The sequence below is a fragment of the Bombus fervidus genome, chromosome 12, assembly GCF_041682495.2.
Source record: "Bombus fervidus isolate BK054 chromosome 12, iyBomFerv1, whole genome shotgun sequence".
In the NCBI taxonomy this organism is placed as follows: domain Eukaryota; kingdom Metazoa; phylum Arthropoda; class Insecta; order Hymenoptera; family Apidae; genus Bombus; species Bombus fervidus.
The window spans coordinates 7,395,418-7,422,520 of record NC_091528.1 but is presented as its reverse complement, the minus strand read 5'-3'; the positions used below and the strand labels follow the sequence as shown (position 1 = coordinate 7,422,520).

Here is a 27,103-nt window from a genome sequence, read left to right as displayed (position 1 = left end):
AACTCGAGTCGACCGGACCGCTCGGTCAATAATTTCGGAAATCATTGTTCTCCAATATTCCACGGAGAGGTTTCCCCTCGTTAAATTTAACGCGGCCGCCATAAGTAACAGTAGAGCGAGAAAGAGAGGAAGGGGTTGGTCGACCCACGACTCCGTGAAAAGAAGGGGGCGCCGCGTAGAAAGGAGTACGGAAAGAGGGGTGGTCGGTTGACACTAAGTAGTATGTCCGTAACAGTGGCCCGAAAAATCCATACGTCCGAGGGCAGGCAGGCTAGATTAAAATGAAAAAAGAAAGGAGAAGGAGAGATGGAGGAAAAAAATTCCGCGCCTCGCCGGAGGGGTAAAACGATACCAGCTATACGCGACATTAATGAATGTGCCTTTAGAAACGGCCACGTCGAGGGAGGAAGAGAGAACCAGGGAGAGAAAAAAAGAGAGAGCCGCGTAGCACGTGGCTCGATTGCTTTAACGACCGTTTGTACGCGCGCGCGTTCGTTCACGCACGCTGCGCCTCACGAAAGCCTCACGAGTCGCTTAATAATCGCCGTTGATGAATAATCTCGTTTTCGGAGCATCGACGATTGTTACGCGAATTTCAACACCTTGACGAAAGGGAAGAATTTCGCCGAACGAGGTAATGAGTCCCTTACGCTCTGATTCTTGGAAATCACGCGCCTCTGTTCATACCGTGAACAGATTGAAGGATGCGAGGAAGAATTTTGACACGCAAACGTTGGATAACTTTGTTTTCTGAGCGCCAGCGATCTCTGACTGCGCCTTAATCGTTGGAAGTTATGCGCTTCTGTTCGTATTGTGAATTGATTGGAGGACGAAGAGAGGGATTTCGACAAGCTGGCGAATGAGTAATTCCATTTTCAGAGCATTAATGATTGTTACATGCATATACATAACTATTACTACTACGTACTTACTAACTACTATTACTTTACTAACGACGAATGAAACATCTGAAGGCGGATGTGCATACACTCGTAAGAATCTATATGCATATTTGGTTGCTTCGACGTATTGAGTTCATCAGAATGACAGTTCGCCAGAACACTCATCCACTGTAATCATAGTCTAATTCTAGAAAATCATGCGCTTCTGTTCGTATCCGCACATATGAGCAGATCAGATGATAGATAGAGGAATTTTGACAGGCGGCTGATTTATTTCTAACCAATCAAGCTTTCAAGTTGCCTCTGAAGAAAATATATATGATATTCGAGGATGAACGCACACGATCTACGTAGCCTGTAAGATTGGCGAATCCACGGATATCAAAACGCCCAGATCTATAAATACTGTCTATAAATCTCGCGGTACAGCTCGCTAGTAATAATTAGGAGGAACGAGTAGACAAAGGCGGGAATAATTCTATCGGCAGAACATGAAGGGAAGCTCGTAAATTGCCGGTTGGAAAGGGAGCGTGTCCAAGAATCTCGCCAGTCCTCTGGAAACTGCCGCGCTGCTGTCTCTTCCCTAAAGTAGGAATCGCGTTAATTATAATGGCATCGTGTAACCGCCGTTTATTCTGGTCGCGAACGAAACTTGATTTCCAACAACGAAGAAGATTCGAAAGCAGGAGAAGAAGAAGGGACGAGCTGGTACGGCATGAAAGAAGGTGCTAAACGGATAGCACCGAGAGAAACGGGACAGCAGAATGGCGACCATAACGTAATTTTGACAGAAATAACGCCGCCGTGCTCGCTAAGAGACAATAAGTCCGCGACACTCTCTCGCAGGGGATCTTAGAATAGTTTAGTGTCCGCTGGTCTCTTCCTCTCACTGTATTCTCCATCTCTATCCTCTGTTCCACCTTCGTCCGAGACTTTCCCGTTTCGTCTGCTTGCTTTGCGTGACCCTCTTGGCGCCACGATTTTCATGGTTGCGACCGGATTGATGATTGCGCTGTATACAGACGCTGCGCCATTTTAGTTGCACCCTTTCCGGGTCAACTTTCCAGTAAACCATGGTTTGCGTACTTTCGTGGAAACTTTTAAACAACTTCTCATATTTTCTTTTCTCTCCTTTTTAGAACTAAGCATTTTTTGATACCCTTCTGACGCTTACTCGGAAGAAGGTTATTCTTATTGATAATTTCGTTGGGATCAACTGTTCTGAGGAAACTTTCGAAGAATTTCGAAAGATTTCTTCTTCCTTCCCTTCAGAGCGAGATAGTTCGAACTCGTTTGTTATTTATCCAGTAGAAGAGAATTTTTATTGATAATTACGATGGCAACAACTTTTTATTAAATTGTAGTTTGGTAGCGTTCGAGGAAACTTTTGGTGAGCTTCGAAGGTTTTCTTCTTCTTCCTTCTTGCGGTTGAATAACATATTGTACCCTTTTAAGACAGTGAAAACTGAAAGAATCTTCCTATCGATAATTTTGAAAAGAAAAGATCACTTTCCAAGAATCGATAGAAGTTTCCTACACAGATCGATGGAAGATTAACGTGATCCTTTCTCGAAGTTTCAGAAATATTGGCGTGCAACGTCAAAATATTCCCATCGATCACGTTTCCGCACCACTCCTCCCCAGAGGTCCGTGAAATCGACGCAGCATCTCTATTCTAGCTCATTAAATCGCATCTGGCCGGTTACTCCTTTAACGGAGCCGTTTTTCCGGAAACAATGTTGTGACGAGGGCCGTCGAAAAAGGGGTAAAGAAGCCGTGAGGGGGGGGTTGCCCGTTGGGATTTTTTTTTGTCGGTATTTAGGACCTCTCGAGAGAGAAAAAGGAAGGAAAAGGTTCAATGGACCCTCCGCGGCTGCCGCGCAGAACGGACTACGACGCAGCGGGCACTTGACGCATTATCCAAACACGCGATTTTGTAGGTTATGTTAATACACCCCGCTCCCGCTTCTTTCTTTATAGAAACGATCCACAAATTAAAATTACAAATTTGTTATGCAATGTTTATCATTAAGAAAAAAAATGTTCGAATATTCTGTAGTTTATATTATATGTTCTATACAAAATATTCTTTCTATTACAAAAATGTCTGCTCTCTTTTACAAATTCAAATTTCATTTATAGATAATTTGGTAAAAATTGAGTCTAACATCTATCTTTCTCGCTATATCTATAACTTAAAACTACAGCTAATGAGAGTTTGTGAGTAATACGAAAACAGTGAGTTGCAAAAAGTTTCGGAAGCCAGGAACGTATCGACCGCGAAGATAATCATGATAATTGGTGATGAATTAAATAAAAATGAAATTTGCTTGGCTGTGAGAATAAAACTTATGTCATAATATTTGAAAAATTGTTTATTTCCGTAACATATAAGCCTGTTGGAAAGTATGTCGTGTAGATTTGCTTGGAGATCGTGCTCGGGTCGAGGATTTTCAGCTCACCAGATCACGGGACGCGTATAAAGGGTTATTCAGCGCGCGGATTAAATGATAAAAAAGGAGGAGAGAGCCTGCGCGCTGAAATACGGGGCCTTCTTTTCAGGATTGGGCTTTTTGAAAATTTTAAACTCCCCGATCAGGGCCCGGGGTTTTTCATCTACAGCCGGATCGACCTCTCCCCTCCAGTCTATACGAGTTTCAAGAACTACGAATAAAAGGGTTCAGCCTTTGAAAGCTGCTGGATATTCGTGCAAAGGGGTAGAAAAAGAGGGATCCCGATTGCGCGTGTCGTTCTGTGAATTTCTCATATTTTTTAAGATTTGACCCTTAAGTCCCGTCACGTTTCTCGTATTCTTCATTTCGCTGCGCACTGTTGTCAGCATTTTTATCCCACTGTATGGACGGCACTGCCACTCCCTTCCGTCTTAAGTCTGAAACAGTTTTTAATCGCTTCGATACTAGTTTCCAACACAGCTTTTACACCAAGAATTGACGAAATATGGCTTTTCTATATTTGTAAAAAGGTTCAATAACGTTGAGTATTTGGAAAATAGAACGATAAGAATAATAAATAAATAGGCTACGGATGTCTATGCATATTCATATTGCTATCAATATAATCATAAAAATGATGAATCATAAAAGATGATTAAATGTTTTTTAAGAATAAACGAAAGACAGTAACGGAGATTATTCAATGTTCATTTAGAAATTTTAGTTCCCATTTAATATTAATGTTCACAAAATAATTCTTAATATATTATATTTGTTCGATTATTCAAAAAATTCGACCATCGTATACCATGATAAAGAGATTTGTGAGATCAATGGCCTACTTTATTAATATTTTCTCTCAAGTTTAACATTTCGAAGCAAATACTCAATTGTTTGATCAAATTTACGATCGAATATACATCATTGTATCTTTTAACAAGATCCAAGGCCAGGTTTCGTTCGATGCCTAGCGGCCGTTTTGGCACGCTTCCTGCGACGCGGTACGCATAATTAGGCGTCAACAAAATGTCTAACATTCCCGGATATTAAAGAAGAATCATGGACACTCTCGGTAGCACTCGCCATACTATGCGTTTATTCTTAATTAATAGCAACTCGATAAGAGGAGCCTTGACCCCCAACGTTCGTATGTTTGCATCTTTCTCACACGTAACGAGTTACATCGTGGTTGTTGGCTGTAAATTCGCGCGAATAAGAATTTCCTCGACGGCTAGTAGTCAGAAGGTGCTCTAACGAGCTACACAAAACACGCAGCTGTGTTACATAATTACTGCACCGGAGGATAGATTAACAGTCAAAACCGAATGTTACGCAACAATATGCATCAACGTTCCCGGTTCAGCTAAACTGTATAATTAATTTAAGCATCCAGAGCGAAATGTAAATTTCGTAATTTGAGCACGTGCTGTCTTCGGCCTAACCCCGTTAAAGAAGGATATGCTCATCTTATTCGCGAGAAAATCGCAGTATGGTGCCATTTTTAGAATCCTAATTCTGTAATCACAGTTTCACGAATTCTTGATTTAATTTGTTAAATGTGAAGAACATGGAAGAATTTTAATATACCATAATTGGGAGCGAAAACGATCTTTCGTATTAATATATGTCTTTAAAAATGTCTGTGTGACAAAATATCTCTTAAATTTAATTGACTAAGTTATTTTAATACTATTATCACTAATATTTTGATAATTTTGAACATATTTAATTCCGAAATCAAATACAAAGGCAACTTTGTAACCTACTTATCGCATTCTTCTTCCGCAATCTTCTTATGGGATAAATTTTCTGGACTTCAATTTCGTACTCGTAGTTTCATGCGTTGCTGATTTCATTCACGAAAAAACGAGATCGATCCAGAAGCTACGTGCATTTGAGAGAACGTAATATGAAAGTATGGGAAGTATGTATAATGGTTCGCCTCTCCCTCGCAACCTTTACCATTTCGTCTCTTTTCTCGTTGTTCCTTTTTCTTTCGTTTCCCTGCCACACGGGGAACCCTTCTTCTCTTTCGCGTACACACGTGCGCATAAAACTTCGCTGGTACCTATCCCCACCAAAGGGTCCGATGGGGGGAACCCCTAAGAGAAATATTCGACAATTTTTAAACTCGTTTCTGAACGCATTCAAACGTGCACAGTCGACAAGTAGGAATTTCTTGGAATCAACCAAGCCTTTGGTAGGGCACGCCGAACGTGGACCATGGTTTCCGGCTAACAGAGGTGGGGTCTTTGCCATATATTCTCCTGGTGGTTATACATATATTTCGCGGCTATTCGCGAAATTCTTGGGAAGAGCGTGTTATTGTCACTTAAACCGTATGAACACGACAAACATCCTGGAAACTTCTAACGCGTCATGACGAGACTGCTATGGAACCAGAGAACCTTGTTAGAGATTCAGAAGTACGTTGGTCTTGTAGACATGATGTAGTATAGTGATTAGTACATTTTTAGATTGACTATAACACATTCACATTTGTTGAAAAATTCTAACAAATTTTAATTCATTTGGTATATTACCAAATAGTGAAGAATATTTTTAATTAAATATCAAAAGATGTCCTAAGGTCTATGGACTTGTTATCATTTTTACGTTACTTTGCAGGTAGTCAGATAAAACTACAATCACGTGTTGCAATCATAAATCGCTGATAGTTCGATTGAAAATAAAATGTAGCGAATTTTGTCTCGAAAATGAAATTCAAAATAATAGGAAGAAAAGTCCTCAAGCTTTCGAAATCAGAATATCCAATTGAAAAGAATTGGCAAGCATACTTGATGTACTAAGTAACTTAGTGCTTCGGTGTTCCTAATAATGGCGGTCCGCGTTGTCTCAAGTTACAGTTCGCAAGTTCTCAATATAAATTACACGAGACCATATTGCATTCCTATATCGATAATATTTTTTGAAATTCATTGAAAATTCGGCAAAACGTAATAAGGACCTTTAGTTAATTAACTAGAATAAGTCAATCTTAAACAAGCTGTTGCAAATTGATAATTTAATGACTTGAAGTTGTAGGACCTGCAACGAAACTCGTTTTTATTTCACTTCTGTTCATTTGGTTTTGAAAGGCTATGCTATAACTCATATCTGAGATACTACGGTATCATTACCAAAGGTTTTTTAAAAGACATGGACATATTTATGATTTCTTAAACGTTACGGTTGATCGTTTAAATATTAATCATGTCACCGTTAATTGCTGCTGACATTTAATGAAAGACAAATTTCTTTTCTGTAATATCCATCAATTTCTTCGTGTAATTACACTTTTAAACGTCTACATCAATGACAAACTCTACTTCTTACTAACCACATTAGACTGTCGCAGATAGGGTCGGTAAATCAAGCGCGCACAGTGAAGCTCTTCATGAACTACAGAACGCTTCTTTACCAACCATCCGATTCTTTATTAACAGCAGACGATACCACTCGAATCTACTATCGAAAAATTCAAGAATTAACTTGCCAGTTCAAACTGAAATTCCCTATATGTAAAAGAAAAAGTTCCGTACATTCGATCCTGCTGATCATCATCCCGTAAATCCTTAGCCCGAGAGTAATCCTCACCTCGTCTCTTTGGTTTCTGATTTCAGCATTATTGAGACAAAGCATGTCTCCGGTTGCGGACACCTTGATCGGTAGCTCGAAAAGCTCTGTGTCACAACCGATAATCGATTACTCCCGATACGTGAGGCGGTACACGTCGGGTCAAGAATGCGGTAGCTCGTATTGTAAGGAGCTCGGTTGCCGAGAGCATTTTCACTGTCTGGACTGCAGTGGTAGGGTCTTTGTGAAAAAGGAGGAAATGATCAGGCATTTCAAGTGGCACAAAAAGAGGGACGAATCTTTGCAGCACGGGTTCATGAGGTATTCGCCGACGGATGATTGCTCGGAAAGGCATCCGGGTCGTGCTTGCCCCCACAATAGAAAACAGACACACTACCACTGTATCCACGAAAATTGCGATAAGGTTTACATATCGACATCGGACGTGCAGATGCACGCCAACTACCATCGCAAGGACTCGGCTATCATACAAGAAGGTTTCCAGAGATTTCGCGCTACCGAGAGCTGTGCTACCGATCACTGTCCCTTCGTTGGCCAGCGGACCACGCACTTCCATTGTCGCCGACCAGGTTGCCGGTTCACCTTCAAGAACAAGGCTGACATGGGTAAAGAACTACTCGCAGTTCTCCCTTAAAATTAGAAATTATAGTCCTCTCTTTCCTAGATTATTCGTTGTGTTTACCGTGACAATATTAGCGATTTCTGTTTGCTTGCCGATATCTCTATACAGTTAACCGTTTAGGTTGATCGAAAAGTTTTGTCGCCAGATTTTGCTGATACATGTATGTATTACAACTTCGTTCCCAGGGTTCCAGAGTTCCTAGGTAATTAAACTGTACAGTGACCTACTTTCTAACACGAGAATTGTTTCATGCTTTAAATGAGACCGAGGGGAGAATATATCAACAAGAAATATAACAAATTCTACAACAACGAAGTAAATGAATTATCAGTAAATGAATTAACAATAGATATTATATTAAACGATTGATAGACATTTCAACTAAAACAATTCATTTCTATCCTTTCAAAGATCAAAAACGACAGAACTTTCCGATCTACCTAACACCTAATGCACCTAATACACCTAGTACCAATCTAGCCCAAGGTCCTTAACTGGTTTCTTTAATAAGTTCCTTTCTTCGTCTTCTTCTTACAGACAAGCACAAATCGTATCACATCAAAGACGAGCAATTATCCCGCGACGGGTTCAAGAAATTCATGAAGTCCGAGGCGTGTCCCTTCGAGCAATGTCGTTTCTCACGCGTCTGCAATCACATCCATTGCATACGACCTCATTGCAGCTATGTTCTCCATTCATCCGGTCAGCTGTTTTCTCATAAACGAAAACACGAGCGTCATGAGACGGAATTGGCTTACAGAAAGTACAAGCAGATCAACGCTGTTGGCGGTATTCGACCGCCAGGATCATGGCCACCGGATGATCTCAGCACGCAGAGTCTCTCCTTGAGTCTTAATGGCGAAAGCTCGAACGAGGATAGAGGCTCGCCGTCGTATTATTCTTTGGATGATTCCTTTCAGAGTGGTAGCGACCTAGCGATGGATCTCACCGCGCCAACAACCACGGTCACTGCTAGTGGAAGTTCCACAGTGACTGTGGATCATCAGCATCAACAGCAGCAACAGAGTCAGCAGCTTACTGCCACAGAACTTGCGTATCTGGTACCTGCGACAGCCGACTGTCCCTGTCACATAGGTAGAGAGCATCACCACTGCGGATTAGATCGCTGTGGTACAGCTCTGAAGGATCCTCGCGAAGTCAGGGAACATTTGAGAGAGCACGAGACTCAAGAGCGTATCACCGATGCCTTCTTCGAGGAAGGTGGCTGCGACGACAGTTGTCCGTATGCCGATAAAGAGAAACATTATCATTGTAATTGGGAGAACTGTCGCGAAGTAATCCTTTCGACTGATAAACCCTTCCGTCGACTGCAACATTATAAGATTCATGAATATAGTCGACAGTTAAATCTCTCTTGTTCTTCTCACGCTCTATCCTCTGATGTTACGTTAACGCACTTGACTAATATCGACGCGATGTTCAGGCGGAAGAGAGGCAGGCCTCCAAAAAATAGGGTTATCGAAATTTGGTCCGGCGGTGACCCAGCTACACATACTCACGACTCTCCACAAGCGATCTTCACCAGTTTCAAGCTACCCAAACCTCAGACGCCTAGTCTGACACCTAATCCTATGATCGAAGAGAGAGAAGGAAGTATCTCACCTTCGAACAGTCTTGGCGAACCAGAAGGATTCTCCACCTACAATCCAGACGGTTGCCCAGATCCGGCTTGTGTTCTCAGATCAACGAGACACCATCACTGCTCGCAGCTGAGGTGTCATTTCTCCACCGATAGACCCGACCAGCTACTGATGCATAGCAAAGACTTTCACGATAACGTCGACATACCGCCCGGCTTTGCCTTCTTCGATAAGATGGTAGATTGTCGACTGGCTGGCTGTCACAGTAATCGCGTTAATCGGCATTTTCACTGTACCAGGCCGAACTGCGGCTACTCCTTCGTCAGATACTCGACGATGGCAATGCACGAGAAACAGCACAGTAGTCACGACGATCGACCTGAATGCTCGTCGAACCAAGAATGTCAGACGCAAATTCAACCTATGGTTCAAGAAACGAAGCCGAGGATTCAAGTAAAGAATCCGGCTGAATTAATCGAGAAACCTGAGGAAAGTTTGGCCAGCGATATGGAGAACAGATCAATTATGGACGAAAAGGAATCGGAGATTCCCAGCCCGGATGTTAATAAGACCACCGGTAAGTGTAACTTTCAACATGGACACGAACCAGTGCACCTGTATAGTACTGTTTTATAGATGAGTTTTGTTTGGTAGTTACTTGAGATGTTTACCGAGACAGTTATCCAATCAATGCATGTCTTTTGCACGTACACGCACTCCAGCGTATATTACGACACACATCAGCACTCCTTAATCCTTTCGATGTCACTATGAATTGTTAAGCTCGTCACTAGAGTGCAAATATTTATGCAAATTCGTATTTTTATTTAATCCAATTAAAGAAATGGAATTTGGATAGATAAATGTTTTGTTTATTGAATATTATGATAGATATCATGTTTTGAATACTTTATATATCCTTGCACGTTATCCGCATTTTATGCATTTTTAATTTGTACACCTTTAAATCATCAAAAATTCACAATCCAATCATAACAAAACGATTCTTGTCAAATATTTCAATCATATCAAGTTTTTTTCTAATATTGCATTCTAATAGTGAGAAGCTTAGCCTCATAACATAGTGGGCTCGATATTATAACAAATCCTTTCTTTAGTTAAAGTGTCTTATCTGGCATTTTTTCTTTTTTGAAGGTCCCCGTGTTTTTACTCTTTTAAATAAAATTATAGTACTCAGACTGTTATGGATATAATAACTAAATATTATGAATTGAATAGAAAAAACATTAAGATGTAAAACTTTTATTTCTTCGGATATCTCGAAGTAGCAGCTGGGACATTTTAAGCACAGTATCGACGAATGAAAATTAGTGGGTTAATATTAATATTAAAAGAAATTAAACTATACTTTTGCTCCCCTGAAGAATATAAACCATAGATGAGCCCTTCGATTCATTTAGGCTGCTCTCGAAAGGATTACAATACATTTCCCAAATATCCTTTATTTTATTCCTATTTTTGTTTTCATGTACATTATATTTTCTTGTTGCGTTTGATGTATCTATTGTACAAGGTGGTTGTAATTATAGTGGGAGGTATATTTGAAGTGTTGGTTGTTTGGTTGATTGTTGCTAGTGGTGAGGGCGGCTGGCACCTATTATCCGGTCAGTGGACCGCCGAGTGAACCCGCACTTCCGGGCGTCGTGCTATCCATGCGAACTTCCGTGCACCAAGGTTCGTGTCTCTTTCGACGACCAATTTTCTTGCCTTGAATTGTGTTCGATTAGTAATCAGTAAATAGTAAATCAGTCGTCGCCTTTCGCCTTTCGCATTTTTCAAAATTCGCACATGTATTTACGCTAAACTTTTCCATTGCAGAGTCGCCGGTTCTTCCATCCACGTCTTCAGCGTCGCCGCATACACTGTATGGACCAGAGCAGAGCTGTAGCAGGCCCTTCTGCAAATTAAAACGCAAAAACCATTACCACTGTAACGCCTGTAATCAAGCATTCTCCGAACTGGACCGACTGGTGGCACACATAGCGAAACATTCTACAGGCGCCATTCTCAGTCAACAGCAGCACGATCTAACCAGTCAAGCGCCTAGTCAAATGCAACACGACTATCTGGCGCAATTATCGCAGAAACACGACTTTATGGCACAGAACGCTCAAATGGCTCAGAATATTCAGAATTTCCAGAATCAGATGCAACGTCAGATGCAGCAGACTCTGGGTCAAATTAGCCAACAGACCCAAGTGAAAGAGGTGAAAATCGAACCAACGAGATGCGGCTCGGATGTGGGAGTTCAGAACGTTCCCAATGTTAAGAGAGAACCGAGTGAAGTATCGAGGGACGATGGAAACAATTCGGTGATGGATAACAACGAGAATGGCCAATTGTCTCAGCCGAGTATGCCAACCAGTGTCCAACAATCCCCAGTTCCCACCAGCTTCGAACTCGACCTTAGTCACGGATTCCATTTTCCTAACCCTGCTGTAATGGCTGCTATGAATCAACAGATAGCCTTGATGAACCAAGCCCTGCCACCTTTCCTGCAGCATGGCGGCATGTACACTGGTGGACCAGGGCTGATGTTTGCTCCAGGTTTACCTCCGACCAATTTTCTACCTCCAACCAGAGATGAAAATCCTTTGGCCTCGTTAGCTGCAAATCTTAACCTCAACAAGAGATCCTTGTCTCCACCTGATAGCAATTCTCCAGAGGCGAAGAAGCAGAGGCTTCATCATTCCATGCGGATGCTGAAGGACGAGCCTGTACCGGAGGGATACGTCAGGTCTGCGTTATGCCTTTCCTAAGTTAAAATTTTTACTTTTTTATTTTATAATACAGGGTGAGATGTGTAAGTAGGAATATCTAATTATTTTGTTATTTTATACAATTTTTATGAAATTAATTTTACGAGAGAAATCCTTAGGACAAAGTCACATTATTTAAAGGGCCATATGTAAGCATAAGACATACTTTTTCTCCAGATAATTTTCTTAGATTTCAAGGTCATCTAGAGCGGGATAGTAGTGTCTAGAAATATACTTAACGCTTACGAGATATTTCTATTCTAATTTCATCAAATTTAATGCATGGAATTTTATACCAATCAGTTTCAACTTGAAAGCCTCGATACTTTTTCATATACAATAAAAAAGTGAATGATATTCAGAGAAAATTGGTCCGATCGTTAAATATGTCCATTTAATACAAATTAATAATATTTAATACAAATAATTAAAATATCTAATAATAATATTAGACATAACGAGAAATAGTAATAACGGGATGTAAATTTTTATTTATAAGTCACGTAAATAACAATTTTAATTTCCATTTCAGATTCAGATTCAACGAAGACTGTAGGTACCCGCACTGCGGCTACAGAGAGCACCAGACACATTTCCACTGCATGCGTCAAGACTGTGGCTACTCGTTCTGCGACAAAACGCGTTTCGTTCAGCATACGGCGAGACACGAGCGTCTCGACACTCTAATGGGCGGTGATTTCCAACAATATAGAGCCAATGTTCCCTGTGGAAGAGCACAGTGTGCCTACACCTCTTCGTTAGGCTCGATGCAGAACAAGGCTTCGCACTTTCACTGTTTGAAATGCGATTTCGTCTGCACAGATACGAACAAAGTGGTCGCTCACAGGCGACAGCATGCGAAATTGGACAGTATCGCGGCGGCCGGTTTTCAGAAATTCACGCCGAGTCAGCCTTGCGGTGGTGTCCAATGTCAGCATTCCGGTAAACAGACACACTACCACTGTCTTCAGTGTCAGTACGCTGTTCTGGGCCTAGCGCAGATGTCTGCTCACAAGTATCGACACATGGATACATAACGACGTTCACCGGAGCTACCACTCGTTGGAGAAGATTCAAGAAAGACAATTCTCTGGTCCCCGGTAGACATTCCTTGAAGAGTCCAGGCCCGAAGCCGAAGAAAGAGTAAGGAAGCAGCGGGGGGCTGGATCCAGCCGACAAATTCGGATCTCGCTGATGAAATCTGATTACAAGAGGACCGAGGGAGGAGTAAACTAAAAAAGACAATTTTATGCACCCTGTAGACATTCCCTGCAGAATTTCGCTCGCGATTGTCCATGCCCGATACGCACGACGCGTATGTACGTTTGTTCGACGAGGCTGGATGATTAGGAGCAGACCCCGACCGCGGCCTAGTCATTAATCTTCAGCCGTTCTATCGACCAGGAGAAATCGATAGCTCTTGGCGGCGTGTGTGTCTTCTCGTTCGGATCGAAACAGCATATGTATATATATATATATATACATATATATCGGTCGATGCATCGAATGGAACTGTTCAGTCAAACTCGATGACTTCGTACTTACCAGAGGAGATATTTATTAACTGAATGACGATCTTTTTTTTAATATTTTCACGATCCTTCTCGAATCGTCTCGGCGATGGGCGAGGAAGTGGAGAAGAATTTTTGAAGAATTTTGAATGAATTTCGTGTCACAGAATGATTTCGTAATGAAAGAGATCTATGGAACGACGGAAGAAACCTGGCATAGAACCGTAGACAATAAACATGAACGACAAGTCTATCTTATAGCTTTAGATCGCGAGGATAAAAGACAAACTATAATATTTAAAATAGAAAAAGACCTTGTACATTTCGTTTTCCTTCTTTGTTTTCCTCATATTTTTTTTTTTTTTTTTTTTTCTAGTATCACTCGCGTACCCTCCGCGAAATTAGTCGTCACGACGATTTAGCTCCTAGAATATAGATAGTTAATATATGTAAAGAACTGACACGCGAGAGAGGAAAAGCTCGAATCTCTTTGAAGAGAACTTACTAATGAAATTTACTGAAACTCGAGTCCAGGATTATGTAGTTCAGACTGTTGTTTTTCTATGTAAATGATCACCGGCAAGAAAGGCGAGTTAAAAAGACAAGAACATTGTGTCTAGTCCATCGCGTCATTGATGATCGTTGCTAATTAACGCCGAAGAATTTTCCAAAAATTCACGGTAATTGGTAAAATGAAAACATATAGCAAAGAGATCGTTCGTCAATGGTGCAATGATTTTTCTACGATTGTTCACAGTTTTCCTTTTTTTTTTTTCTTTTTTCTTTTAATAAGAACTCACAATTGTATCCTTAGTTCCTCTTTTATATTGACAAAGGAACTTGCATAGCCGAAATGGTAACGACTCGTACTAAAGATTATACGCTTTCTCGGGACACGTGCTACGACTAGGAGGGTATGCGTTTCTCATTAATCGTATTACAAACAGTATTGATAAAAAAGGATATAAAGTAATAAAAAAAAAAAAAAGAAAAAACTGCAAGAAAACTGAGAGTTAACAAAAAGACTGCCAGCCAAGACGAGACAGGGCGAACACAGATCAAGGAGTATTCAGTGACTCTTGTTCGCTTTTCAGGCAACCGTTGCTTGCTGTAATTTTAAAGGAGTTTTAAAGGAGAAGCATGTACGAAAGGTATACTTTAAAATGCGAATGCTCGAAATAGAAGATCGGCTGGTGTGCGTTTTAGATGCGATGCGTATCGGAAACGATAGGAATTCTCGCGTTCCTGTTCCCAGGGGATACTCAGCAATGTTACGATATCATTAATTTAGTAAAGTAGGATTTCTACTGGAAAAATATTTTCATTCGTCTCAATATCGGAGCGATCGTATACAGCAAATTTGAGTAGAAAAAGCTTTTCCATTTTCCGAAATATGAATTAAAGCTTCGTCTTTATAAAAGTTGCCAAACATCACAGTATGCGTTTATCTATTAATTTAAAAAATTAATATTTTATAATTTTACTATTCTCTTTAATATCCTATAGGATACCAATTTTAACAATTTCTATGCAAATTTTCGACTTTATTTATCGTATCGTTGGAGCTTCCCCTCCTGTTAAAAAAAAGACGATCGACGAGTAACACGACGGACCTAAAGAAGACAGTGAATTGCGTATTTTCTCGAGGAATACGACCGACTATGTAGCTTTTAGAGTGTGCATAATCCCACCGGGATGAAATGTAAGCGTGCGAGCGTTGGGTGACGCGCTAGGGTGCCTTTAGAGTTTTCCCCGAACTTGTAGGACCGTGCCTTAGCAACAATGACCGATTATTTACACAAATTCTTTTAATACGAATGATAATGAAAAGAATAAGAAACAAAAGACACACTGCAACGATGTGAAACACGATCGTAGGAAGTTAGTGCCTTAAAGAAGCGCGTCGAAATACAAGAAAAACAAAAAACAAAAAAAAAAAAAAGAAAGAAAATGGAAACTCAGTCGCCAAGAATTATCCTGTCATTATTTTATAAACAGTATCGGAGATAATATTAGTTTGTTTGGAATTTTACACACCAATAGAAATTTTAGATGCTTGTATGTGCGATTAAAGGAGTTAGAAACTTTGCGACTGATAAAGATTCTTCGTTTTTTAGACACTTTTTTCCACGTGTCGTGAGTCGAGAGTCACGAAGACGAGAATTTAGCTCGTCATTTTGGAGACCCGCTTTTTGTAAATTTCGTTTGAAGATTTTTAAATTCGACACTTTTACAATTCAAGCAATTGAAAATTCCTAACATTCGAAAGGTTCTGTTATAAAAGACAGTCGTTTATTTACAAAAGAATTCGAGCAGGATCTTTTTAAACCTTGTACTGCTACAGAAAAATTCTCTCACGTGTTTTAACAATTCATACGCCGTAGTTCATGTTAAAAATGAAATTTTACGAAGTACGATGAGAATCCTAAAAATTCTTCTGTACGTCTTAACAATATTCTTAATAATTTATATGAAACGTCGAATTCCAAGAACAACCAGGAGAGTTTTGAAAATTCTTACATTGTTACAGCAACGATTCTCCCGCGTTTATTATTCTCAATAATTCGTATCAACCATCAAGCTTTCACGATGTTCAATAAGAAAAAAGCGGGTGCTCAGCGATCCAGGACGAGCCTTCCCAAACTCAACCCCAATCTTTTCCCCTATTAGTCTCTACTAGTATATCATTCCACTAGCAAGGTTACGCGTGTCAACGAAGTCGATTAGTCATAAAACGGTCCCTGTCCTCTCGCGATCGAGCAAAAATCGCGCCAAACTTCGCGACCTCGATCTCTCGGTGTTTTATCTCGGTAATCGCGAGATTGTTCAAACTATTCGCGAGAGATCGCACGAATCGTACGTGTCGAAGCTTCGAGGAGAAGCGGAGGATCGTGGATAAGCTGCTTGAGAGCCGAGCCATTATTAAACGAGTGCCATAAACGATGTAGAGTCTCTCTCTCGAGCGCCTGTCGCTTTCAATTCCTCTTTTGCGCGTGATAGAGACGCGCGAAGAACGACGAAGAACCTGAACCGAAGCTGTAAAATATTTATTGTAAATCGCGATACGAGCGCGTTTTGTGGTCTGGCGAGGACCGAAGGCGGCGAGATCGCGAGAGGATCGAGCGTTCAGAGGGTGAACCAACCTCGATGGATCATCGCGAGAGACTTGGAAAGAAATAAAGAGAGAGAGAGAGAGAGAGAGAGAGAAAGAAAGAAAGAGAGAGAGAGTGTGTGTGTTTGGTGTAGCGACGATGAACTGAGGTTGCCTTATAACTATCGAGCCTATATTATATATATATATGAATATATATATATAAATAGAAATATATATTATTGTGAAGATTATCGATGACGATAGAGGAAAAATATTAAATAACAATGGAAGTATGTATGGGTATGTTTATGCGTGCGTGTGTGCGTGTGTGTGTTTATGCGAGCGTGTGGGAGAGAGAGAGAGAGAGAGAGAAATTGTGTAAAAGAGTGATATATGTATACCAGTAGAAAGAAAAAAAACGTACTATTGTTTGAGGAAAGTTGAGAGAAAGGGAAATTTATCGTACGATCATTAGTATTAAAATACCTGCTGTATGGATGTAAGAGAAAAGAAAGCTATTATATAATTTTATCTATTATTATTAATTATTAATTAATATTCTCTATTATTATTATTATTATTATATTATGAATGAGTATCGGAAACACACACCTTATGTAGCTGTGATTTTGCTTTCGAACAAGTAAAGATTAAAAATATTTATAGCAACGAGAAGCATTTTATCATTTCATCAAATATTCTGGCTATCGAAGAAACGAAAATAGAATCAGATATTTTTCTAACAAGATAAGCCGTTATGTTAAAGGTCCACGATAAAAGATTCTTCGTTTGGAGTAAGAAAGAAGATGACACAGCTATCGATATGCTTTTTTTATACTTTCGTATCATCGAAAGGAAAAGTTGAATCGAAAGTAGACGAATTGACATTCCAAAGGAATTTCAAGATCGCAAGATCTGTTGAAAGCAGAGTTTGAGAAAATATTTTCGAAATTCTTTCTCTAAAGCAACCACTTTGCAGTCGAAGCAGCTTCCAAAACAATTTTATTATTCAGCAACTGTTCGCATGAAATACTTCGCTTCTATATACTCACGATAGTCGGTTTATATTACAGAAAACCATCAAATAAACTATACAAATTCAAACCAAATGAAGTTCACAAAGCAACGAGGAAAGACTCACATTTTTATTCGCTCGTTTCATTCCAATGTCACTCTATGACTAGAAATGAGTATTTAAAAATGTGTGTTTTCCACAGGCATCCTTTAATTATTCAGGCAAAGAATATTTTAATATTGATAATTTTTCTATTTTAAATTAGTATCTGGTAAACAGTATTTCTAAATTGAATGAAGAATGTTTCCCATGTTATCTCAGCGTCTACAAACCACTGTACGAAATTAATTTACTTCTATTTTATAGATCGTGCTCTCAGCAAAGGTACGCGAAACGATTTAAAAATGACAAATAGAACATTGTAGTATATGATACACATAGAAAGAGGGGCAGAATTAATTCGAAGGGAATTTTCACCAGTTAATTAACATCGTAAAGCATCGTACACAGAAACACTGAAGCAATCTTCGTGTCATTTATCTCTTCTAGCCGTTTTCTCTGCTACTATATCGCTTGGAAACTTTAATTACAAATTGGTTTAATTAATAGTTACTCGAAGGGTAGCGAAACAACACAATTACACCGTCTAAGAGAAAGATGGTACATACCGGCAGAATTTTTCAATTCTTATCTAGTTTCAATGAACCAACTGAACCAATAAACACCGAGTTCCAATCAAATCGAGAACGAGATCGTAATTTTGTAAATAAATCTTCGCGAGGCGAGACAAGCTTTGGTTATCGATTAATTATCGAAAGATTTTGCGCAATAATTCAGTTTATCGAAAGCTTTACGTAATGACAACGACATGAGCGAACTAGTTATTTTCTTTCTCGTTTCTTTTTCTTTCTTTTCTTTTCTTTTTTCTTTTTTTTTTTTTTTTGCATGCTGTTTACTGGGCGGTTTATCAACTGGTTTATCGCACAATTTACTAAACATAGTCTAATGAATAACATTGATTAATCGCTTGGCAACATGAGCATGGTTAGCTCGTAGCTATCTGTTAAAAATTTTAATATAAATATACTTATTTATTGAAATAAGAAAACATTTGTATTTCGTAAGGCTTTGGCATAAATAATAATATTTACTAAATACGCGGCGTATAGCAACAGCTAAACTTCGCCAGTACATTCTATACCTTTAAATGAGAAGGATACGTTACATAAATATAGAGATTATTTAAATCTAATTAAAAAGATATAGAAGATAAAATAAGTGAATAAAATAAATAGAAGAATATGCATAAGCGATTTTATCAAAATATCGGTTTTATAATACTATTTTATTGTTGATATAGATAAAGAATTAATAATTAATATAGATAGAGAATTAATAATATCGATAATATGGCTGAATAATGAGTGATAAAACGTAGGAAAGGAAATTATACTTGAGCAGAATATTCTGCAATTTTATTTACGTACTTGTGTAATTTTATTTAAATACTATTTTCTTCGGTGTAAATTAAATTTAAGTGAGTCAGTATTCAATTACTCTATCTGAAATGTAAACATAAAAAGTACAACAAGCGTGTTGCTTTTAATATTCCGTTATCTTGACTCCAAATGATTGATTGCAGGCTACTGATCTCTTCTTTAAACCCTTCGTTTATGATGATCACAAAATCTTCTGCATTCTCAAATGCTAGAAGCGCATCTGGAAAATTCATATAAAATGCTAGAAATATGTACAAAAAATTATAAATGACAATTCATCTATAGATAAATATCAATTGAGTATTCTATTCCTTTTTGCCATTTTGCCAACACGATGATCAAGTTGGAGCGCAGACTGAAACGCACGACAGCCACGTGTGAGGTGGGTCGAATCGATCCATAGGAAGGTTCAGATCACGTGCAGCGATAGCGATGACGAAAAACGAGCGAATACCCTCGATGAATCAAACTTTTCATTGATCTACCGGCAGCAAACGCTAGTGTTCTCCTGCGCAACATCGACTCCTTGAGGTCCTTTGACTTTCCAATATAACTCCAGCGACGTTGTTTTGAAAAGAACTCTTGGACATTTGACGATTGATCGCGGTGGTCGTGACACAAGGACAGACAAAAGTAAGAGATTTTAGAAGATTTGTTGATATTTGTTGATGTTTGACCTGCTAATCGTTCGATGGTTTGATCGAAAATTTCTACATTTTTTATGTAAAGTGCAAAGGAAGATAATGAATCGAAGAGATAATTATAGTACAATGAAATGCAAATTAATGAAGACGGACAAATCAATTGGTCAATTACAGATTAAATCGATTTCACTTGCTGCAAATGTAAATATGTTGCAAAAGTTAATTTATTCTTAACAAATATGAAACGAGCTATAGGAAGGGGTTGAATAAAGGACACTTGCGGATAGAAGAATTAATCGTATCAAAGTGTCTTGTATTATTTGTTTAACAGTTCAATGAAATTAGGATTAAATAATGATTAGAAAACAATTATTGTATATTCTGCAAGCCTTAGGAACATAGTTTGCGTTTTAAATTACTCTTTTAGCCTAGCAGATGAAATACTAAATTAGACATAAAGTGTAATATAAAAATGTAATTAATATATATCGGAAGGAACAAAGTATCAGTATGAAAAATGCCATAAATTCAGATATCCGAGTTATTAATGATATTAGTTAATTTGCATTTAATGGTAGTTTAATTATAGGAGAATTATACTTGAATTACTTTTTACACGTGGCTACAACTAGTTTTACATCCACAACTCGTTATTCGTTCTAATTGAAGTAGAATTAATTTATGTTTCCTCTATGTTTACACTAGCATAATAGAAAGGAAGAGGAAGAGAAAGAGAAAACGAAAGAGAGTCACTCTTCCTACCGGCACTTGCGTCGTTTGTCTTTGTCGCACACTGTATCCTCTCTATCTAGCATCACTCGTGATGTCTGTCTTCGTCGTACACTGTATCCTCTCCTTCTGCCGCTTATATCGTTTGTCCATATCGCACACTGTAGTTCTCCTTGTCTGCGGTCGAGTCATGTCATGCCATCTATTAGATAATGCAGGAACTGAAACTTGGAGTGTTTACTCATAGATGGCAGGACATGTCTCGTCCAACACACGTTTCAGACCAAGGAGCTCGATTATTGCGTTCGGATGTGCCACGTTCTGCCATCTGTTACGTATTAATGGAACTGAAACTTGGGGCCGTTATGTATAGATGGCAGCACATGTTTCGTTCAACACACGTTTCAGACCAAGGAGCTCGATTATTGCGTTCGGACGTGCCACGTTCTGCCATCTGTTACGTATTAAAGGAACTGAAACTTGGCGCCGTTATGTATAGATGGCAGCACATGTTTTGTCTAACACACGTTTTCAACCAAGGTGCTTGATTCTTGCGTTCGGACGTATCACGTTGTGCCATCTATTCCGTAAAGAGGGAACTGAAACTTGGAACGTTCCCGCATAGATGGCAGCACATGATTTGTCCAACAGATGTTTTGAACAAAGGAGCTCGATTTTTGCATTCGGACGTACCACGTTGTGCCATCTATGAACGCTCGCCCTAAGTTTCAGTTCCGTCACCATTTATTAGATGACACTGCATAATTTCATCGCAGACGAGGAGTGAGATAGATTAATTTTTCGAACGTATAATTATTTTAATTGTGATTAGGACTATTTTTCGTGTTTCTCGTTTCAGTACTTTGATTTAAAGCTTCTCAACGTTGCTTCTCGTTTAAGAATTGCGTTTGGTCATTCTAGGATCGCTGGACAGGTGATGCAATGGCTGGACAGTTAATTAAATATAGTTTAATGTTTATTAAGACCTTTTAATAATGTATACACATGAATTATATATATTTTACAGTCATATCACTATGATTATGATATCTTAATTTTGTAACGCTGCGCATCTAACAATTTTCTTTATAAATTAATAATTTACATAATTCTATTTTAAAATAATCGCCATATACAGAGATACAATACTTTCTTATTTATATACATAATGCCGCAATTTTTACGATGCCTTTATAACGTAATTCTTATAAATTATTTTTATAAACGCATTTACAATAACTCATAAAACTAGATCTTAAATAATTCGTAATGCAAATTCCATAAGATAGTTTCTAACATCTTTTAAACTGTTTTTGAAGTTCTTCACTCTGCTCTGTTCTTGGATGAGATTTTCCCGTACCATATTTTCCCATTTTCTTCGTTACAGAATTTCTACAATAATTCAACAACGGCGAATATTCTTCTATTTTCCATATTGTTCGTTAAACAGCAAATCGCACTAGTTATTATAGTCAGAAATAATCTTGTTCGCTGCCCTATGTCTCTTACTGTTCTCATCTTGGCTTATGAAGAAAACCCTGCAGACACAAAATTACACGCATTAAATAAAGGATTATTACATAGATATAGATTTATGTAGAATGGAAATATTGTTGGGTAGCTTGCAGAACATGAAAGAATAATATGGCAGTGGTAAAGGATGCAATTGTTCCAGAGTTTATAATTTAGAATTTAATTGGACGTGTTTACACATAATGAAGCAAACGTTTTTGAAATAAATTACTATACTAAATATTATTATTAAAAATATTATAATATTCAAAATACTAAATATTTACATATTTCTTATAATTTCTTCTATCTGACACAAGATATTCATAAGATATACAAGTTATCATATAAATATTGCAACAGAATCTTAGATAATTATTGCAAAATTATATTAAATGTGTGCGTAATTGATTATCAAATGAATATATATCCAGATATCTCATGTGTTTCTTTTGAACATCCTAATCTTATGCACAATTGCATAATATTATATATACATTTCCGCATGTTCTATGACGCCTTTAAGTGCGTCTACATCTACATGTTTCCTTTTCTTTTTTATATCTAAACGGTTGCACTAATTGCAAGTTAAGTAATTACCATTTATATTTATCATATAATGATCCAATGTTCATACAAATATCGTATAATATCATATACTATATGATATGAATGTTTGAGCAATACATTTATTCTTGCTGAGGCAGCAAAATTTCTCACATTTCCGTAGAATTAAACGAACTTGTAATTACGCGGAAATTATAGAACACAACAAGATCGAAGCGTAATAAACATTCTATATGGATAGGAAAATATAAAATTCTTTAATACTTTATCTGGAGAAAAAATATATAGAATTAAATAAAACATATAAAATAATAAATACATAAGATTATAGTTTCTCTAACACTAGAACTATCGGGAATGATACGTTGTACAATATTGTCATGCTGATGATAGTATTAAAATACGCTGCCATAAGTGTTAGTTGCATTTGTCGCAATATTTTCATAAACTCTACTTTATTTAATGTTACTCGCTATAAGACACATACGGAGTTCTGAAAGACATAGTAGTGTAAGACAGTTCGCTGTTAGTTTTCATAAATTAAAATTTGATAAAAATTAATTATACTTTTCCAAGTCATAAAAACGTGCTGCGACGAAGAATAAAGTGATAAAAGTTAATTAATTATGAAATTAAAGTGACGATACTTTTCCAGGTTGAGATATACACATATATGTGGGGGTGTGTGTGTAAGTAAATTAAAATCCAGAAAATTTTCTCCTACATACACCATTATGATTTTTAATTCGTCGTATGACGCGAATGAAATGACAAATTTATAATAAAAAAAAAAGAAACTACGAAATAAAAGGAGTGAAAAAATATTGAATTTGTACTAAAAGCATGTTCTAATACTTATGGCTGACAGTGTAAAAGAATTAAAATGAGAAGTACATGTAGAGAGATACTATAATGTAAAATGAGGAATAACATTTCATCTGTAGATTTTATAAAACGTCGCAAAAAACACGTATCTTTTTAAATGTGTAAAATTTTGAAAAGATATATAATACGAAACGAGTCAATATTTTGTATAAAATTCTCAAAAATTCACCGCTGTATATTTATAAAATTCCTATGAAAAATTATTGATTGGACATTTTCATAATTCTGGTAGTTCTAATATTAAAGTTTACTAGAGCACGCTGAAGCTCGTTTCCAGTAACCGAGGTCATGGATTAATCGGAATTCCAAAGATCCTCGTCTATTTTAGAGAATAATTAGCGATTCTGCCAATCAGCTGATTCGAGACTTGCACTCGAGAAAAAGTTGCAAAGAATAAAAAACATCCAGCGATTCCTTATCACAAAATGCAAATTAGATGAGCATAAACAAGTTCGAACAAACGAACAAGGATCTGTAAACTAGTTAATTTTATGCCAAAAATATCTATGCTATTAGCTTTAACCAGTGATCTTTGCGTTTTTAATTGTAGAAAAATGATTACCATGCATCTTTCGTTATTATCATCAACTACTCTCTGAAAAAAAAGGAAAACCAGACAAGCTTAATGAGTTTTGTGTAATCATAAGATATCGAATTCGCTTGATTAACTTACATTTTTCATCATGGAACATGTCTCAGAGTCTGTTGTTATCACACGTTCCTTGCCATCAAGTTGTGGTTCTCTGAAAAAATGCAGATAAATTTATACAGTGATAGCTGTGTTTTTTTTTTAAATATTCGGTTTTACGCAAATAACTTACGTGTAATCGTAAAAAATATTCTCAATTATGACATACTCAATTTTCTGGAAAGATAAGGACCGAATAAACTTATAATAATTTGTGCTGTTTAAAGTATGAATTCCAACTACTTACTTACGATTTTTATCGCAGAGAATATTTGCACGTTTCTAGTTACGACACGTTCCTCGTTATCAGCTAAGGTGTTCAGAAAGTAAACCGAAAACAAAACAAAGTCAGGAGAATTTTAGCTTGATAAAATATTTAATCTTCCTTCGAGATAGCATTTTTAATCGTAGAAAATTTCTGTACTGTACTTGTATCTTTCAACCACACTTTTGATTCTTTGATACGAGAAGATTGCATAATACTTGATTAATCTTTTTTTCTTGAAATATCCAACATACGCGATTAATTCACATGTGTCCTTGTCCTACAATTCTATATATTATACAGAAATTGCTTACGCACTCTCAGTTGTTATATATCCGTTACCACCGACCTAAGAAAAGAAAAGAAATGAATAAAGAGAATCAAAGAAATCTAAAATAATCTTTGCTCTATACAGTGCCAAATACATGTTATCGATTTATATTTTCGATCCTTCCTTGCATTTTTAATCACGCAAAATATTCACATACTTGTATCTATCACGCGTCTTTCGTCGCTTCGATTCTTTAAACAAAGAGAAACCTTGTTTAAAGTAATTTTTACTTCTTAAAATACTCGACGGACAGCTTCGACTGAAATTTTCAATCTTCCATCCATTTTAAACGACGTTAGAGAGTATTAACACATTCACGGTTATTACGCGTGCTTTTTCATCATCTTCTATTTTCTGATAAAACAAGAAAGATGAAGATATACAAATTAAACTTGGAAGAATTTTTCCGCCATGAAATATCCAATTCACGCGATTAACTTACACGATCGATACGATATAACCGTTTCCCGGAACTTGGCTCGGTATGTCTTGATTTTTGCCTGCTATAGCGGCTCCCTTGCTCGTTCTGCCCGTCTTTAGTCTCTGCCATTTCTTTTGTTGGTACTCGGGTGGTGACGCGCGACCGACACGGAGCGGATTCTTTTTAACCGCGAGCGTAAACCGAGTCGCCGTGGAAAAATGTTGTTTGCGGGCTGGCCAGGGCCGTATCCGTGTGCCGTTCGTCGACCCGTCGACACATATAGGGACGAAAAAGCACACCAGAACCGTGGAAAATCGTCGACACGGGAATAGACGAGTTTCTGCGGCTTTGAAACCGAGTGCGAGGGGAGACCAGAGACGTTGACCGCGAACAGCTAATGATCCCATGCCGTACGATGATTCCCGGTGTATGTACGGAAAAACTATTACTCAGAAGTTCGTTCCTTTATTTGTTCTGTGAAACATGTCGACCTGAAAAATATTTCCAGGTAGAATATCAGATAGGACAAGTTCGGTGGATCTTGCTTTCTGGATACAATTATATTCTTATATATATATTCTTATATATTCATTACGGGTTAATGTGCACTTGTACTTTTAATTTTCAAGAATTACAAGCTTGAAACGAGAAACAAGAAGACATTGTTGAGATTATAAGGTATTGAGGTCTTGTCGAGGAGTAGAGATAAAACAAGAGGCGACACTGCTGTGAAAGAAACCACATCCAGAGACGAAACGATATAACTAATTTAAATGTCCGCTTGGCAAACTTCGTTAGTGGTCGGTAACTCGTGGTAAAATTCTCTACCAATCGCGGCAACTTCCTCGTGGTAAGAGGATAAGAGATCTGGTAATCGGCAATGCCAGTCGGCTGCAAAATTCATTGAACTTGAGAATATTTATAACAAATGAAACGAATGCTTGTAGAAAATACTGTAAGCGATTAAAAAAAAAAAAAAAAAAAAAACGTCTTTCAGGGGAAAAAGAAAACTTACGCATCAATGTAGTTGAAAAATGTGTCTGTGGGAAGCCCTGTATGTGCCATCTCTTAGATGGTTGCAGATAAAACTCGATCTTCCATTTATTTAAATAGATGTTTATGTATTTTGTAATATATTTGCACTGAATTATTTAAAAAGCTATAATTGTATTATGTTTCTTATTCCCTAACTTGTTAATTTTATACAGCTGACATAAATACTTAGGAAATCATTATGGGTAACATACGTAAAGTGTTAACACAATGAAATTGTTAATTATCAGAGGATAAGGTGAAGTAGAGAGGCACTTTGAGTTCAGTCATTGGAAATTTCCCCCTTGCCCCTGTAAAGCCAATTTAAAGTGACAAGACATCAAGTAAAATCAAAGGTGCCGCTGCAAATGTCCACGTATATCGGGTAGTACATATCAGAAAATTTAAAACAATTAAATAATTTCAATTTATTTAAATAAAAGTATTTTTGTATTTAATATTATTAGTCTCTGTGAGGTCAGCCTCTAAAAATACATTTGCTCGACTTGCGGTTGAAACAGGGAGCAATAACCCTTCTTTATTTCCCTAACTGTCTAACCATACCCTTACCTCAACAAAGCTAATCTCCGTCTGAGGCCGTTTATGATCGTAAGATAACGAGACCGACAATAAAATTCTGAAAGTACAGAGCTGGTAACGGATAACGGTATCAACGACGCGCAATTAATCAATTACACGATAACGAGGCAGAATTTGTATTTCGGCTCGACACACGTGCCAAAGAAAAATGATGTAACCCCGACGAATTGTTCTATTTAAAAAGAAAAGCAACGACTGCATTCTAGAATGAACAAAGACGAATCGAACAAAGACGAATCGAACAACTGTACGTCGCTCTTTTATCAATCGAATTCTTCTTCCATCAAATAAAAATAAATACTTCGTGACTGGTCGACAAAGTTTCGCGAACAATCGCAGAACAATTTTTTCCGGC

At 37.8% G+C, this 27,103-nt stretch overlaps 1 protein-coding gene and 1 long non-coding RNA gene across 6 annotated transcripts in view; one reads left to right on the top strand and one right to left on the bottom strand.

Moving 5' to 3' along the window:
• Positions 1-15,417, top strand: part of LOC139993371 (zinc finger protein castor homolog 1) — a 162,692-nt gene extending 147,275 nt beyond the window's left edge. For 3 of the 5 annotated variants that reach the window (XM_072015034.1, XM_072015032.1, XM_072015033.1), the window contains exons 7-11: positions 6,979-7,557; positions 8,112-9,752; positions 10,772-10,870; positions 11,015-11,933; positions 12,488-15,417. In XM_072015034.1, the coding sequence (XP_071871135.1) occupies positions 6,979-7,557; positions 8,112-9,752; positions 10,772-10,870; positions 11,015-11,933; positions 12,488-12,992 (3,743 nt within the window). In that variant the 3' untranslated portion in view covers positions 12,993-15,417. The remainder of the gene's footprint in view (positions 1-6,978; positions 7,558-8,111; positions 9,753-10,771; positions 10,871-11,014; positions 11,934-12,487) is intronic. The other 2 variants (XM_072015035.1, XM_072015036.1) reach the window with 2 other exon arrangements.
• A 7,839-nt stretch (positions 15,418-23,256) lies between these two features.
• LOC139992988 (uncharacterized) lies at positions 23,257-25,623 on the bottom strand. The gene is made up of 4 exons (XR_011801259.1): positions 25,138-25,623; positions 24,351-25,049; positions 24,233-24,276; positions 23,257-24,152 (listed from the first exon to the last, which is right to left on the bottom strand). It is a non-coding gene; the product is annotated as an uncharacterized lncRNA (long non-coding RNA).
• Positions 25,624-27,103: the final 1,480 nt, after the last annotated feature.